The sequence below is a fragment of the Myiozetetes cayanensis genome, unplaced genomic scaffold, assembly GCF_022539395.1.
Source record: "Myiozetetes cayanensis isolate MyiCay16 unplaced genomic scaffold, myiCay2020 scf7, whole genome shotgun sequence".
In the NCBI taxonomy this organism is placed as follows: Eukaryota; Metazoa; Chordata; class Aves; order Passeriformes; family Tyrannidae; genus Myiozetetes; species Myiozetetes cayanensis.
This window is the reverse complement of record NW_026087964.1, coordinates 36,041,686-36,060,140: the sequence shown is the minus strand read 5'-3', so window position 1 is coordinate 36,060,140 and position 18,455 is coordinate 36,041,686. Positions and strand designations below refer to the sequence as shown.

The window sequence follows — 18,455 nt, the reverse complement described above, 5'->3', positions numbered from 1 at the left end:
ACATTCCACTCCTCCAAATAAGGATATATAGTAGGTTGCCTAGTAGGGTACCTAGACATCAATGAGAGAAGAACTCTGGGCACTATTCTGTATTTAGCAAAATGCATTAGGAATATTCTGCTGTTCCATAAGCCTTCACTTACTTTCTCAAATGTTTCTAAGAAAGCTAATACGTAAGTGTTTGAAGAAGATTTCAGGATTCTTCCCTGCCCTAGAAATTTACTTGGCAGCAGAGATTCCAAGCAGTCATTACAAATACCTGCTCCTAACAGCTCAAGCCAAAAATCACTCAGAACAGCAATGCACAGCTAAGTAACAGTATCAGGTCCTTAAATAATTTTATGCTGTTGGAGTGAAGCCCTTAACTTCCTCTTAATCGCATATAAGTGGATTATTTCTTAAACCCTTTTCCCAGTGAACAACCTACGTAGTTTACAGGATGTTTTCTCTGCCAAACTGCCCTGCTTTATAATAGAAATTAAGTACGTCATAACGCTTAAATGAAAAAAGAAAAAAAAAAACTGTATATTTTGAAAAGCAGAAAGCATTACCTAAGAGTCACAATCAAATTCTACAGAATACACACTCAAATAAAAGAGATTCTTATTACAGATATTTAACTTAAGCAAGCACACCATTCACTCAAATCTTTCGTTAAGAAACTTAATCTTGCAGGAGGCAAGAAGGAAGACTTCCAGACTTATACAGTCTATTGTTAGAAAGTACAAAAATATTCCAACTTTGAACTGTCATTTAAAGTTTAAATTGCAAATAGAAATTCCAAATTATCTAAGTGATGATAAGATCTGGTATTCTGATCTGAATTGATACCCAGGTATTTTAGATAAGAAGTTATATTTCTGATACAATGCAACTGTACTGCATAGCTTTCCGCTAATCTATTGTTCAAAGAGGACAGGGAGTTCACGTTTACTAACATTACCCCCCAAGGTGTTCAATGGCTGGTGTTCTTGACCTTCAGTTTCAGAGTTTATAGTTTTTCCAGTTCCCTCACACTAGACACAAAAATAATTTAAACTGGTGTGAAGAGGGCATAAAATCCCTCGTTCTTGCCTAAAGCCTTCAAGAAAGAACACTACCAATTAAGATGTTTATGGGAATGACAAGGGAGTTGAACCTGGTGTAAAGTTTGAATCGACAGGGACATTTATCACTGTGACCAATGTCAAAGAACTCCCTGTATGAGAAAATACATGCTGAAAATCCCTACAGTTGACGTAACAGCAATAATATTGTGACTTTCATTTCACACTACCCTCACTTCTAATTTTCTCATAAAAGGAAGGTGATGTAAAATACTTTGATTCTAGAGAAAACATTTGAACATATAAACCCAACTTTTTTGCTGACTAGACAGAAGAGGGAAATAATGAATATTTAACAGATTTCTGAATAAACATGCGGAAATATAAAAATGTTGGAAACATCAAGTGATCCAGTAGCTTTGTAAGAAAATAAAGCTGAGACAGGTGTAACAGAACTTCACTTAAGCAAAAAAAACCAAACAGGACATACCATAATAAGAACAGAGAATAAACTACAGACTTCCAAAAACTTAGTTACAATTATACTATGGTATATATTACCTACAGCGGGTTTTGATTTGCTCTGCCTACAGATTTGCACCTTACTTTGGACATCTAAGACTTAACGATATAAGATGATCAATCTATTCTAGCACCAGATGAAAGAAACAAACACTATGTAAATCCATCCCGGTGCTTTGCTTTGCTATAAACTCTATGATTTTCCATAGAATAAAGCCACACAGCAGATGCTTTAATACCTCTGACAAAATAAATGACTCAGTTTTAGTTTTTAATAATATTATTATCTATATAAATGGCCTTCCTGATATAGGAGGAAAATATTGCCTCAATAATACTGCCTTGGTACGCACTGTGCAGCTTTTTTTATGCTTGTCTGATTGTACTTTTTTTCAACTTAATAATTGTCCTCCTCCTATTTAACTGAACTCCTGTACTGTTTTGCACAGTGCAACATGGGATTCAGTTAAAGGGGAAAGCAGAGTGATCACACAATACACAATTCACTGTAGAAGCCTGGCATCTAAAGGCAGCATAGAGGCACCTACCTACAACTTCATGAAGCAATGCAGTGAATAAACCAGACACAGAGATTAAATACACAAAGAGAAGCCCCTGCAGATGAATTAGCCAAAATTAAATACTTTGATTAAAGTTGAGTGAAACTGAAAGATTGTTTTCTACCTACACCTCACAAATGGTTGAAGTGGGTAGGCAGGGGGAAAGTGCAGCAGAATAAAAAACAAGTAACAACTTATTCAGGATAAAGAAATCACTGAAAAAGGAAATAAAGTGCCTAATCAAATCCAGTAGCTTAACAAAATAAAGAAACAATGTTGTCATTGTGTTACATAAGCAGCAACAAATTTACAATTCCATCATGCATAATAAAGCAAAAAGCAAAAAAGATTTAAAACTTGCACACAACAATATTGATATATATTCTACTTTAGACCACTAGATATGATTTTCCAATGAAAGCAAGTTATTGCATGGATGACTTTGTTTGTTCTCCAGTTCAAGTTTGCTTTTTTTCCATTTTTCAAAGATGTAAAATATATCTAAAAGTCTGTTTTGTAGACTTAATGTTCACATAATGATTTTAATTAAGTAGACTGGCATAATTGCACCTCTCAAAAACATCAGTGAACATATTCTCAGTGACCTCAATTAGACAAGACTCCATGCAAACTGAGTTCAGATCCAGTATAATACAACATCATCCCAGGGAAAGCCACAGTGAAGATTTAATAAAGCTGGAGAAAAAAGCAACCCTAAACCTTCAAGCTGAAGTGTTTAACTTCCTACAAAACTTCTTTGAAATACATTATTTGAAAAACTCCTGGTAAGAAGTCAGACACTACAGGGTTAGCTGACTACACACCACTGATGTTTTTCAAATTATAATTAAGCATTATGAAGATTCTTTTCTTTTTTTCCTTCATTTTCCTTCAACCAACCACTTCTCTTGATAAACACCAGGCATAAAATAATAAATCACAAAGTCTTTTGTTTCATCCCTGTGCTTGATTACTCTTGGCAGTTTTTTTGGTCTAATGAGCAAGCTGTTTGGCTAAAGCTACGTAAGTTAAACAACTGACAAATTCAGTTGTCAAATCTGAAAATACATCTACTTCATTTCCAAGTTTAAATTTGTTTTATTGAAGTATAAATAAATGATGCACATTGATATGTTTTAACTCAGTTGTATAGATAATAATTTTACAGCTATAGAAACTCTAGCTTCAACTAGTACATTTTTCAATAAAAAATTATTTTTGATGAAACTAAGCAAGAGTAGGATCAGTGTATGTGGGAATTAAGCATGTGCAAACTACTAACTTTTATCTGCATTAGAATAAAAAGCACAAATATCTGTGGAAAAGGCAGTATTATATAGATACTGTTAACAAGATGATAGTTTTATTATCAAAAATGTTGGACAGAAACTTGCAACATTTTAGGGAAAAGGTTTCCTAGTATTCATGCTGTTGAATAGTCCGACTACACTCAAACTGGGCTAGAAAGTCACAGTCCAACTCATTGTAAAAAATTCAAGATTCCCTTACTTTCAAACTACTGCGAGATAAGCACAGTTATAATCAAACATAAGTTTTTCTTCATAGAACAATTTCACAAATTTTATTAAAGTATTTTTGATACCTTCTTCTACCTCTCTTGGAGGAACTGGGAGTTCACACACACATTTTCTTGAAAATCTCTTGATGTTTATAGTAATACTTGTCTTGTTCTTATATGATACTTATAGGCATCTAAAAAAAGAGGTAATTCTTCCAGTCAATGAACTGAAAATATTGTAGACAACTGCCTCACAAATCTAAGATATGAGCTCAGAATTATTATTTTATTCTGCACACACCACAAATATTGTTAAATCCTTGTCACTCTCACTATATACCCAAAAATTATCTGCAATCAGTGGGATATCAAATAGTAAGATAAATCTGCAGACATGACAAGGTTGGACCTATAAAATACTTCTAATATTCTGTGAGGTATTTTGCCCCTCAAAATGAGGGACAGACAGAATAAAATCTCTTTAAGTTTTTACTGATTTAAGGTACCAGTTATCATATGCTTGTGTGGGTGTGCTTTCACACACACACACACACTATGTATTCCTTATTATAAAAAAATAAAATAAAATAAACCAAACAGCTCAACTTTGCCATGTGCTGAACATCAAATACGCTACAACATTAGTACTTCAGAACCTTCTGGAAAAATGCTACTTATTTTCTTCAGATTAGTTATGTTACTCAAAAATGTCTTCAACTTACAGAAGCTGTACTACAATCCAAACTTAGAAAATCTGGAGGAAAAAAAGTGGCAGTTTCATATGCCCTAAGAAACTATAATTTTTATGCAGGAACAAAGAGAGGAAAAAAAAAAAAAAGAGATGAATTGTAAACATTCAGCATATATAAAAAGTACATCAAGACAGAAAGGTATGGTAGTTTTTGTCCAAACCATAAGGCTGTGCAGAATTCAGTTTACAAACAGGACCTTCAGTCCTAGTGAAGAACATTGAAATGTTTTGAGGTTTAATGTGCCTTTATTAGTTCAATTTGCAGTACAAAACCACATAGTTAATTCTACTTCTGTATATCTCTCCCTCTCCATCTTTATGAGACTACATCTGCCAATCTCAGAGTGAAACCTCATGATTCATCATCATGTTACACTTAACTTGTCTAAGATGTTACTAACAGCAACTCCAAGGAAGTTTTGGTCATATATCCCTGCATCCTGTGAGAGCATATTTTCTTTTAAGGAGCCCATAAACATCAGTGGATATCACAGGTGGAACCAATTGCCTCTTCTCCTAACATAGTTAAGTCTTTTTCTTAATAGGGTAAAGAAATTCTGTCCATTCATGCAAGACCACAGTTCATCAAAACAGGACTTTGCAACTGCCTATGATGAATTCCTGAGTGAAGTTAGATACATTCAACTGTAAGATAAAATAAGCACAAGGGTGAAAAATTAAGCATCTTAACAGTTTAGGAAATGCTTGATTTATTTAGAAAAAAAAGATATGAACTTAGTGTGCTTTAATCCAGTTCACATATGAAATACTGTGCACCATTTGCAGTACACTAACCAATCTGACAGCCCTTTGCTGGCTTGGGAATGCATGAGCTCTTCACATTCATGCTTTTCATTCCTGGATGTTGGAAACAAGACTCCCTACCTAATCCTCAGTACGCTTAAACACTTGAACACCAGATTAAGACAACAAATATCCATCTTGGTGATGATCTTAATGAAAATCCTGAAGCCATTTCTCCATCTTCCTTAGGATTTGAATTAGCTTGTTTTCCAACATCATTTGTGATTTTGCACATAAAAGTAACTGGCCACAATTACTGACAATGCACACAAAAAAACGCTAGGAAGATGGTAGAACACAATTCCTATTCAACAGCAAATTAGTACAAGAAAAATCAAGCACCCCTTCTAGTCATTGTCAAATTTGGGCCACAGAAAGAAACACTTCCAGACAGATCAGTATGAAATTAAATTATATTTTTCCCTGTTCCTTCTGCAAAACAGCACAAATTTTCTACCTAGATCATCTGGGAATATTGCAGCTAATTAATTCCCTCACACTGCAGGCCTCAGAGATCAAATCTTAATCTGTGCCAGTAGCACACAGTAAAGACTCGTGAAACCTGAAATGCTTTTGCCAAACTAGAATTTTTGGATGTAATATCCTACCCTGCTAGGATAAAAGTTAATAAGCCACTATATATAGGCAAGTATATTGTCAAATCCCATGGTCTACTCTGCCCCAAAACTTTCTGAATACAGAGAGTTCTCACAGTTTGATGTGGGCTTTCTAAATCTGGACCAAACTGGTTAACTTGCTCTTCTGCAAAAGGCTTGTAGGGCATTTCCTACAATGGATTCTTGACATTGCCACTTTATATGTCAGTCAATTGATTCTGCTTATAAGAATCACTGTTTGGGCTTGTTTTCTCCTAAAGTGGTGTTTCAGTCATCAATGTAAGCCCTACCAAATTCTTAAAGATATATGTATCATTAAATATATATTCCACACTCCTCATTTTAATAACTTCCCTCTGTTTTAATGAATAGCTGTTAAAACATGAGTCATTTTCCATATGCAGTAGTGTATAACAAGGAGTAAGTTCCGTACTTGTCACTGCTATGTTACACAGATTTAACAACTGGAATGAACTTCATCATCAAGTACAGGCTCAAAGAGTCAAAGGAGTTTGTTTTCAGCTGTATGCAGGCCTCAGTAGAAGTTTACTACATAGAATTATTTGATGAATTGCAGGATTTTTTAGAGAGATCCTGAATAAACTGCAAACAGTCTCTTTCGAGCCAATAATTACATATCACATGAGAAAATAAAAGCATTAGTTCATAAGAATTTTCTGAGCACAATGTTAAGCGCTGGATAGTCTTTAGGAACAATATACTAAGATAATACTTTCTGGAAGTGGTAAAATACCAAAAATTCTGAATGATTTAAATCTTTTTGATCCATTCTCTTATTGCGTTCTGTTAAAGCAGCCACTTGCAAAGATAACAACAGAGCAATGAAATTACATCCTTATTGTAACGTGAAAGCTTTGTCATGGGTTCATTTCATACTGAGTCTCCTCCTGTCTTGTCTAAGGCTGCTACCTTATACTGCACCACCTTATTTAGGTAGATCATTAGTTCCTACATAATTTTCCCTACTGTCTACCTGTGTGAAATGAGGTAAAATGGGAAAGTAAAAGTGAAAAACCATTTAAAAAATCTAACAAATAACTAAAGATTGTTCACATTAGGTAAGAACGTCCAGCAAAGCCTTGGACACTGATATTACTAATCACAAACTTTTCTTTTTCAGAAATTAAATTTCAAGATATATGAAAATTACAAGAACTTTTAATACAGTATGTTAGTATTTACTACCATTGCCTCCATAAAATTTTTATCTAAAGCACAAGAAAGATTTTTAGCATTAAACACAGTCCTAGTGAGACACAACACCAGATGCAGAAAAAGAAGCTGTTTATCTATGATTACTAATACATTGAAGCATGACAGGTTAAGACAAATAGGACAAAATGAAAACAACAGACAACAGGAAAAACATGACTGTAAAATCAATGTCACAAATTTTAAAAATTACAAAATACATTTCAAAAATTAAAAATACTTTAGAAAAATAACTACACAGCAAAACTGCAGCTATTTGACTAACAAGTACTTTTTATATACCAGCAGGAGAAACACAGAATATTTTCAGACTGATACCATCAAATCTTTTTTCCATCTTTTCCATTTCTATTACTTCATAGTAATTGAAGCATTTGATATAACTAGGTGCAGAGAAGAGAAATAATAGCTTGGATTAGTATGTCTGCAAGTCTTGGCCAGTTTACAAGTGTAACATCATCAGTCACTGAGTTTAATAGTCATGAATTGTGTCTGTGCCATGTCCGTGTTGGGTCATGACTCCTGGTGTGTTCATGATGTCCCTGCACACCCTCCAGCCCTGCCCCAAGATACACTAAATGAAATAAGGAAATCTTTGAGCAGCTCGGGGTTTTTTTGGAACCTAGCTTCAGAGCAATTCCTAGGTATTCAAGCATAAGGAAACTTTAACTCTAACTAAGGTATTTCTAATTCTGCCCACATTCCACTGTTTTCTACCTTCAGCCTCCCCTTACAATAAATCTCTTAAACATCTTTCGTTTCTTATTGTAAAAGCAAGACAGCCTATGTAGTTTCTTTACTGTTACCATCTATCTGTGTATTACAAAGCTATTTATACTATACTATAACAAGCACAGATGGCTAGAGTCAATCCCAATAAGATTTAATGGAAAGAGAAGACTGGGTATCCATATCCACTAAATAACATACAGCAAATAAAATAAAGATTATTCTTTGGAGAAAGGAGATAAAGATAAGATGAAACAATGTTATCAGCTTTACTTTAGATTATGAGGGCAATCTAAGGAAAAGCACATTACCATTTACTTAACTTCTAAACATTAGCTGCATAAAGAGCTTCCAAGTTAATGCCTTCCAAGAGACATTTAAGAGTTCAATGTTAACAATAGTTTGAGATTAGTAGACTGCCTTTTCAGAAAAAAAAAAAATTTGTCACTAGAAACAGGCAGCAAAAACAGACGATAAGAAAAGTAATCATGTGAAAGAAAAAAATAGTCTGTACTTGAGAAGGAATTAAAAGCACATAAAAATCACAAGCTTTTGTCTACAATACAGAAGAAAAGAAAATTTAAGATTTCCATTACTCCTTTCCACTATAATTTGCCACAATCAATTTAGAAGTTATGAACAATTCAATAGTTTCTTAAATTTCCTTAATTAAAATTAATACAAATTTCCTAACATTTTCTCATATTTTACAGTTTAAACCAGAGTGGTCAAGTCCTTATTAGCTTCATTTGAAAGGCAATAATTATAGGTGTAGATACAAAATACTTATTCTTTCTGTCAGATCTCCTAGGCTTCAAATTTTTCCACAAAATAAGTCATGAACAAAAAGGACAGATACCACTTTAGAGGTGCCAATAAGTTTCAGCTAGCAAACTGGCATACGGAAAAGATTCAATACCCTATTTGAAGAAGTAAGTAACTTATTACAAGTTCGTGTTTTAACTTAGGCCTAAGACAACATAAAGAAGTTAATCTTTCATGTTTTGCAATTCTATTTTTTCCTGTTTTCATAATAACATAACATATGTAGGTAGTAAAAGAGCTGCTACAGCTGCTGGAACCACTAATAAGGAGAAAGGTATGGTTTTTTTCTTACCCTGAACCATAAAACATACAAGACAAATAAGCCTACCAGACTTATTTTCATTAACTTAATGAAATGTTAACATGAGTGAGGAAAGATGATGAGTGCTGCACTATCCAATCCAAAATTGTCAGTATCCTCTAAAGTACATTCAGGGTTCTCCATAAATGAGGAGGGCTTCTTGCCCTCTTCTGTTCTCACTGAACTGAAGTCATTGTCCTCTTCAAATAAAGTTATTAGTACTCCACTCTGGAAACATGAAAACTTTCCAAATATTTACAAAGTAATCGCACAATGAAGTGCAAAGAACTTGTGATCAATCCTTTATAAAACCGCCTTTGGCTTTCTAAGTCGTACAGACATGTAGTTGTGATCCACAGTGGGGCAGAGATGTTCTGCTCACAACAATGTACAGTTGGTGGGGAGCTTAGTTGAGTGGTGGTATTGGGGTGGTATTTTTGAGAAGCCTTAAACCTCCAAAACAGACAAGAGAATAATGAACGCTGGATATTACTGAATTGGTACGGAGACGTAGCATTTGATTCATCTCTTTTCCAAACACAGAGGTTTTCACTAATGCTGAAAAAACTTATTATTTACATATTTACAAAAGACTCATCTGGGGAGCCAACATGAGCTGCCCAAACTTGTCACACGTTGTAGAAGGCAATACATTTCATGGTCAATGTGAGAACACTTCACAGCGAAGCAGAGTAAAAGGGAGTATTACCAGTGCAAATTTCCCCTTCACAGACAATCAGTTTAAGGTCTGTTACTTATATTTTCATCTACCTTCTTTACCTTTAGTAAGTGTATTAACATGGTAGGATGATAGTTAACACTGGTACAATACAACTGATTACGATGATCAATCATGTTATTTCATAAAAATACTATGCCATAGTTGAGATGAGGAGTTTATTTATCATTTTAAATTTGCAAATACAGGAATCAAATTATTATCTCTTTGAAAAGAAAAAGTAAAAAACCATTAACAGGTAAGTTAAATCCTAAATAACTCTTAAAGCAGCAAATAAAATTTTCTATATAAAATACAGCCTTTTTAATGAACACAAATGGATGAGACACTGCTTACAAATATCAATTACTAAAATGAGTTACTCTATAGAATGTTGCTTCATGGAATTTTAAAGAAATAAAAAATAAAACTTCTGAGAAGTCTGAAAGACTTTCAAATAGCATACAACAGACAGTTGTATGCAATTTCATCTGACTGACTGTAACAATCACATAAACAGACAAAGTGATTATAAATTACAAAGCCATTGTGTTTTGCTTTTGGATTAAAACTACCACCGCTATTTGGAAACAAGTCAGAGAGAAAATAAAGAATAACTCCTATATTTTGTTCTGCTCCACAGATTTACAGCACTATGAGTAATGAAGGTTTCCCAGATAAGACTTAAGATGTTCTAAGTAGGAGAATATAAATGTAATGCTATTACCCAATCAAATTTTTTTAAAAGAATAATCTCTATTTCAGACAAACTGCAGTTTATATATATATATATATAATTTTATCAAATGTTTAGTGCAATCATAATAGATAAGAGCATTAGCACAAAGCATTATAAATATAACAAAATATGAATGAAGAAGATTCCCCTAACAGCATGTATTGAAAAGCTCCAATTCCCAAGTTTGAAATAAACAGAAGACACATACACATGGGATGGGACCTCCCAACATCGTGACACCACTGGCTGTTGAAGCAGCTTGGAAACCAAGCAGCTTGGAAAACCCTAACAAACATATTAACCCTGAGACTTATTTTAGTGACAGATGTTAATAGCTGCAGTTACTCAGCAACTGGACTACAGTAGCACTAAAACTGGGTTAAAAACTCTTCCTCCCCAGCTACTTCTGGTAAAGAGTAAACATATGCTTGTATATAACCCCAAACATTTGACTTGTACATACATCTTCAGGGAGTTGATATTTGACATATGAAGAATATGCTTTCCTTCCTCCATCTTTAAGATAGAAAGTCTCATATTTAAAAAGGAGACCATTCTCAATTTTTGCACAGAACGAAGATGTGAGCAAGTAACCTGTCACATTCCCATTGTTACATGTTAAGGCACAGTTCTTGCCTAGATCTATTTCATTATTTTCAATAGATTTGTCAGAATGATCAAGACCTTTAAAGAGAATTTAAGAGTCAGTTACAGTTCTGCCTGTACAAAGTACTGAAAAGATCTTAGCTAATATTCTCATGTTAATAACACTTATTGACAAAACTGAAATTTTAGACCATTGTTAAGAGAGCTAGGTTTGGGGTTTGGCTTGGGTTTTGGCTTTTTATAAATAAAACATCGTGTCCTGATTTATTCAGTTCTATGAGGGCTCACTTTCTGAATGACTGTGTTCTTTCTCACTGTGATCTAAAACTCTTAAGAAACTGAGCCAATGAGCCAGAAGTCAGGGTCATTATCTTTCACATTAATCAGTTCTGTCAGTTAAGTCTTAAGTTAAGCCTTTAAATACTTCTTTTCACACCAGAATTCCATCTTACCCTTACATCTGTAGGGTATTTAAAGCCCGCAAAAAATATCCTACTCTGACCAAAGAATCAGATTACAAACACAGGCCTTGCATACCTTTATTTTGACTTTAACTCTGCAAGACAGTTACCCCTACATATGTTTAAAATGCTGCTTTCCTGTTTCTTAACAGAAGGCCGCATCTGAATCACTAATTTGCTTATCACAAATTCAAAAGCAACAAATTACAGGGTAGTATCAGGACCATCCATAAATACTCGAGACCAAGTACCAATGAATAGGACATAAGCATTCTGCACAAAAAATAAAAGCATATTCCTCATTGAAGCACCAGCCTTATAAAACTTAAAACAGTGTAAAAATAAATAAGCCAGCATATTTGTAAATTGCCTCAGAAGAATCAGTATGCAGTACTTCCTCAAAGCAGTCACTCTTAAAACCCTTGAGGACACCTACTTGTCACAGAATAAATTATCTGGCTAATATCCAATATTACAGTACATGTCAGTGGGCACTCAGGAGACAGGCATTAGAGAGCACTTAGCTTCCTCAGCCTTGCAGGGTAGTCCTTACATAAATGATTTTGCCCAACTATAAAACATAACTGATGCACTTAGTTTGAAGCTTTCGAGTAGTAGCTTTTAATACTAAAACATTTATACAGCCCTGCATGCTGGTTTGGGGTTTTTTTCCAAAATCACAGGTACTAATGCACAACACACTAAGCAGCTATTTTTCACATGAACGTAAGTTCTTTTAAGATATTCAAGGGAACGAAAAATATCTACTAATTGGAGTGCTCACAAACACTAGAATTACGCTGTTTAATAAAAACTGTTAGGAAAATTAGTTCTCCCACAATGCTAACAGCAGCTGTTCTTTCCTACTTGCTTAACGTAAATAGCCAAGTTTGCAATCCATATGCAACACAGACTTAAAGCTAGAAAATACATGCATCCCAAGTCACTCAGGGTCTCAGAAAAATGAGAGACTTCTCGGAGATATTTACTTCAGTTTACTACTGCAAACCACAGTCACCAGCAAGCTGCAGCACAAGAAGAAACCTGTTGCCTTTTAAGTTGCAAACCAAATCAACGTTTTACTCCATATCAAAGATATTCAGTAGGCAAATCAGTAAATAAAACTGAAAATTATTTTGCAAGGTTGGGATTCAGATTTTTAAAAGTAACATCAAAGGATGCAGGATACTGAATGATCAAAATGATCAAAGAAAAATCTTTTCCACTGAAAGAAACGTGAAGGACTTGTGAAAATTGACTGTCTTTCACCGAACTTGAAGCAAACAGAGACCGAACTAGGCGCACAGGCGAAGCACGCTGGAGGACAGAGCCACCTTAGAGCGCCAGGTTTCGTAACTGATGGGATTCGGGTCAGGCCGGGGCTGGTGCTCAGGGGCTCTGAGGAAGGCGCTCGGACGCTCCGCGCACACTCTCCCCGCCCGACCTCCCGGACACGGGCCGCGCTCCCCGCTCAGCCCCGGCTGCGAGCGCTGCCCCTTCTCCCCCGCCCGCCCTGCCGGTACTTTGACAGCGGCACGGAGACGCGGCAGTGCCGCCCGCTCCAGGTGCCCGGGGATAGAGGGAGGGGGACTCATCCCCGGGCGGCACCGGCGGAGCGGCGGCGGTGCGAGCCCCTGCCCCCGGCCCGGCCCGGCGCCCCTACCGCATCCCTGTCCGCAGCCCCCGCCGCTCCCGCAGCGGGGCGGGACACGGGGACGGGGACGGACAAACGCTACTCCCCCTCCGCCACCTGGCGACCCGCAGGGCGGGCAGCTGCTCCCGCAGCCCGACCCGCTGGGCCCGGAGGTGCGGGCTGTGCGCCCCGCACGGCCCGGGGCACACCGCGCCGTCCGCGCCGCTCAGCGGCGGCAGCGCACCGGGCACTGCCCGCCGGGACCTCCCTCCCCTCCTCCTCCCCGAGGCGCCGCTGGGAATTAAAATAACAATTAGGGTTCGGGGAGAACGGGGCAAGTTGAGGCTGCACCCCAGCCCCCGCTGCCCAAGGGATGCCCTCCACGAAGGGAACTAGCGGGAGCGCAGCGGGCCGGGTGCCGGCATTCGGTTGGCAGGGTGGAAGGGCTGAACTTACGTCTCGGAATTTGTTCCACTGCCCGACCTCCTTGTCGTACTGGGAGACGGTCGTGAGCCATTGTTTATCGTCCAGAAAATTGCCGCTGTCCGGTCTGCCCCCGGCCGCCGCCGCCGCCGCCGGGCTGCACCAGGCTGCCGCACACACGCACACCAAGGCTGCCGCCGAGAGCATCTGGGCGAGAGGAGACACCGGCACGGGGGTTACCCACCGCGGAGCCGACCCCAGCCGGGGCGGAGGACAGGACAGCCGCCCGCCGCAGGCCCGCTGGCCCACCTGAGAGCGGAGAGGGGAGGGGATGGAGAGGAGGCTGCCCTGCCCGGTCCCTCACCTTGCAGCGCGCCCCGCACCCGCGCTCCTCGCCGCGGCCGGAAAGGCGGCCCCGCTCGCCCTCCCGCTCCCTCCCCGCACGCGCCGCCGTCTGCGGCCGCCCGTCCGCCCCGATACCGCTCGCGCGCCGCGCGCGCCGCCCGCCTCGCCCTCGCCCCGCCCCCGCCCCGCGCGCCGCCGCCGCCGCACCGGGACGAGCGCGTGCCCGGCGAGCCCCGTCCGGAGCGGAGAGGAGCGCTCAGGGCAGCCGGGAGGGGAGCGCCGCGCTGGGGGCAGCCGGGAGGGGAGCACTGCGCTGGGGGCAGCCGGGAGGGGAGCACTGCGCTGGGGGCAGCCCGGAGGGGAGCGCCGCGCTGGGGGCAGCCGGGAGCGGAGCATTGCGGGCTGCCCGCACGGCCCGAGCCTTGCCGCGCCCCTCCCGACCCCGCGGGAGCCGCGCTGTGGCGCCGGCCCCTCCAGGTGTTGGGGTGGGAGCCGCTGGAACTTCTCTGCAGCTGCGCTGGCACCTCCTACCCCCAGCTGGGTCTGCGAAAATCCTTAGACGGGCACGATCTTTCAAAACTCGCGGTCACGTTAAGATACAGCTTCCCGCACCTTCGGGGCAAGGAGAGACCCGAGCTCGCAGGTCGTCTCTGAGCGCTGCTGGAGGCACATTTGAGATGCCGCCTGCCCGTGGTATCCCGTTTTGTAGGGATCGTGTGCTCTTCCCTCTTTCTCGCTTCTGTCTTTTAAACAGCAACTATACGTTGTCTCAAAGCCTTCACTGACATCTGGTTGCTTTCCCGAATTAGTTCAATTTAATCTAGGAATGAGAAAGGTGCATAAATAGTTCAATTATCTTTTCAGCATAGCTGACTCCATATTTGAGTTCCATCTGCTATCCTGTTGACCTAATTCATCTAATTCTGTAATGTTAGCTTTATTCCCTAGACTTGAGTAACACTGCTTTTTAGGTTTGTATTAGCTGCATGTTGCAAGGTTTTGGTAGAGGGAGTGGAACAGGGACTGAAGGGTGGGAAGAGGTGTGGGGCTCCCCCACGTTGGGAAGGAACAGCTGATTCCTGCGAGCTCCACATTGGAGACACTGCCGGCCACAGCTAAGCCCTTCAGCAGCGCTAGTGGTGCCTCTGTGAAAGCATGGCTGAGAAAGGGCAGAAAATGCTGTGTGGAGAGAGGAGGTGGTGCTCTCCATGGCAAAGCACTGCAGACCCAGGAAGACCCATGCCAGGGCAAATGGATATACCAGATACCACGGATATGCCAGAGCAGAGGAAAAGTGTGAGAAGGAGGGAGCAGTGAACAGAAACTGTTATATACTGACTGTACGCTCCCTCAATTCCCCGTGCTGGTCAGGAACAGGAGTGTGGAATGAAGCCGAGCCTGAGGAAATGGGGGAGAAAAGGTGTTGTTTTAACGTGCATCATCTTGTTTCCCATTACTCAAATTAGCTATTACACTTTCATTTTAATTGACAAGAAATTAACCTCCTAGTCAAGTTTGTTTTGTCAGCAACAGTAATTGGTAAACATTATTCCTGCTTTCATGTTAACCCATGAGCTTTCTCATTCCAGTTCTTCCTATACTTACCCTAAGAGGGCGAGGGCTTTGAGCAGCTGGGTGAGCATCTGGCTGTTAGCCAAAACTAACCCACCACGAGGTTGCCAAGTATGTTAAGAGAACACTTCTAGTGTAGCAGCTGGAAGTGTTTTCTGTAGTAAAAAATTACTTTCAGACTTGGAACTAAGGAAAAGTCCATCAAGAGATTCTCAGATCTGATAAGCGGAAAAATGCCACTTCATGCAAAAAGAGGTGTGATTATGAGATTGTGACTGATTTCAGAAAGTTTTGATTTTGGTCATAAAATGTAACTACAGATATATAGTAAAGTATTAATTAAATCCACTAACCTGCATCATACAGTACATAATACATGCCATTTTGTTCCTAAACCTGTATCACTAAAATCAATGAAAATCCTGTCACCAGTCTGACAGATACAGAGGATGATTGCCAGATTAGGATTTATGTGCCTGACTCTGAAAATGGTACCTATCCAGAATGATATTATATTCTGTAATAAATGAATCATAAAATACAAAGTAAAGGGACTGTACAGAGGCTAAATAAGAATCAATAAAACAGTCATGTTATTCTCAGAGTGGGTTATAGAGTCAGTCCTTTATACAATCATTCTCTGACAATCCAGTTTGTATTTGTCAGTCTTAATTTTTTACAAATTGTTTTGCCCTTTGGCAAAGAAGAAATTTCTCTATAAAGCTAATGATTTATTTTTTCTAAGAATTACTTATTTAAGCTTTTTTAACAGCATCCCAATCCTGAATTTGTGTTTTCACTTACCTAGCAATCAAAGTAATTTATTTTGGTTTTGCTTCATCTGTTTTTGACATTTTCATCCAGATAACATTAGTTAGTACTTTTGACTCACAGTGCATCTTTCCTTAAGAGAGGAATAAAAGTGGCTAGAATTTGCATTCAGTAAAAATCCACAGAAAAAGGGATCTCTGGTGTGGTTTGGGGTTTATGAAAGTTTCACTGTAATTTGTCTAAAAAGTGATCTTAAACACCTATGACTGCAGTTTCCACTGACAACACATACTAATGATCAATTATATGTAATTTTGCCTGAACCAAGCTATTTGAAGCCTTTAATAATTCTAAATGTATTCCTTATAATTTTAAGCACTCTGATCTCCACATAATTGGTTTAAGAGCCTCATTCTGATCAAGGACTTTACACAAGTTAGTAATTCCACTTATTCAAGCACACAAAAAATGATACTTGATTGAAATGGCATTTTGAAGATACAAAACTAAGAAGTTTTCTTTTTTTCCCTTGGTAATTTCACTTCTCTTCAAAGATTAGACATATGTATCTTTAGAAATATTCTTTCCTTTATTTTAAATGTACATACATTTCTCACAGAAAATATATCTGTCTTACGTACTTATGTGCCTAACAGTAGCATCTTTAAGATGTGACAGGGAATCAGTTAATGCAGCAGTGATAAGAGAATAATACTAATGGTAACAGGTACATAATTTTATACTTAAAAGTTTAGAAACTGCCTCATAGCTCTTTTCATCACTGTCCAGTCAAGAAGCACTGCTGTTGTTAATAAAAATCTCTTTCTTCTTAATTTTAAAATATTATTTATTTTATTTACTTTTTGGTAATATCATTTTTTTCAAATATTAGGGCTTACTAATTTAGAATCATAAATATTCACATTACCTCTTGACTAGCTGATGGATCCTACAGGGATGTAGCAAGGAAGGTGGCGTAGCTGGCAATACACTTGTAGGTTACAAGATTGGTGTAAGCAATATGGATGTTGCACAAGGAAAAGGATGGAGAGAGAGATGAAGAAAGAGGGAGTATACATTTAAACATGTATTTTGTGTACACATCTGTATGTTATATGAAAGGCTGTTGGAATTATGTAAAATATGCATCAAGAGATATATTGAAAGAAAAGTTTGTATGTATAGGTTAATGATAAAACAGAAGGAACATGCTGAGAAATAGGAAATAGAAAGAAATTTATTCCCTGAACACTGTGTCTGCAAAAGTGCTTTACTCACCTCCTGCAAATGAAGAATGTGTTCATTTAAGGCATTAAAGCATGGAGTTAAGTTTATTCAAATAACACAGCCCTTGCAGTTAAAATAGTTTTAAAAAATTATGTTGAAGGGAATCCCATAGGAACATCTAGATATGCCATTGCCCACAAGCAAAAACAGATATACCTTGTCACTGCTGGCAGATGTCGATCTAAATCTATTTTTAGACCCCAGAGTCACCATTGGTGGGGTCTGTCAGTGGCAGAAACTCCACACTAATCTATGTTACTGAGTTTAGCTAGTCTGACTTCAGAAGAGGTTTCAAATACCTGGAACAAGCTGATCTTGCTGCAATCTAAACTTATAATTTATGATGAATCCTATTCACCAAAAGCTTGAAGAACTAATTACTCTCCTCCTCTGTTCAGCAGTTTTTTCCATATTGGAAACTATTGTAATCCCACTCTGTATTTCCTCCCTGTGATTTGTTTATTACCATATTACCTTGTTCTTTTAATCTTATACTGTGGTTTTGAGATCTCTGGTCACTTTATTATCCCATTGAATCTTTCAAATCTAGCTACGTGGTTTTTTGTTGTCAATGTCTAAAACACTAGAATACCACTGGACAGAGCAGAAGGATTACTTCATCAACATAAAGGATTTTAGCTTGATAGGACTTGCATCTTTTTGGTATCTTCCAGACACTTTGACATAGTATGCTGAATTCCCTGTCCCTATGTTTTCTATAAAGTGAAAGTAGAACAACAGGAGTTTCATTTTCTTATCCTTTTTGAAAGAGAATTTTTCTTTCTTTTTTTTTTTTTTTTTCTACAGCCTTCTGGCACCCACTTGTTCTGTACAGTTTCTCAAAAGCAATGGCTAACAGTTCTGAGATCCTTTCCAACAATTCTGTGAATATTCAGGGATGGAGTTCATAAGATGATTACAACAATCAAATATTTACAGAATTTATAGAATAGAGTCATCACAGACAAAGTCTTATCTAAGCACTTTACTTTT

General features: G+C 38.5%; 1 protein-coding gene across 2 annotated transcripts in view; it reads right to left on the bottom strand.

Annotated features, from left to right (window-relative positions):
- The window catches only part of SPOCK3 (SPARC (osteonectin), cwcv and kazal like domains proteoglycan 3), a 165,817-nt gene extending 151,863 nt beyond the window's left edge, over positions 1 to 13,954 (bottom strand). Inside the window, exons 1-2 of one of the 2 annotated variants that reach the window (XM_050338303.1) lie at positions 13,852 to 13,954; positions 13,521 to 13,694 (exon numbers count right to left, since the gene is read on the bottom strand). In XM_050338303.1, the coding sequence (XP_050194260.1) occupies positions 13,521 to 13,694 (174 nt within the window). In that variant the 5' untranslated portion in view covers positions 13,852 to 13,954. Of the gene's footprint in view, positions 1 to 13,520; positions 13,695 to 13,851 lie in introns of those variants that run through there. The other variant, XM_050338304.1, reaches the window with a different exon arrangement.
- Positions 13,955 to 18,455: the final 4,501 nt, after the last annotated feature.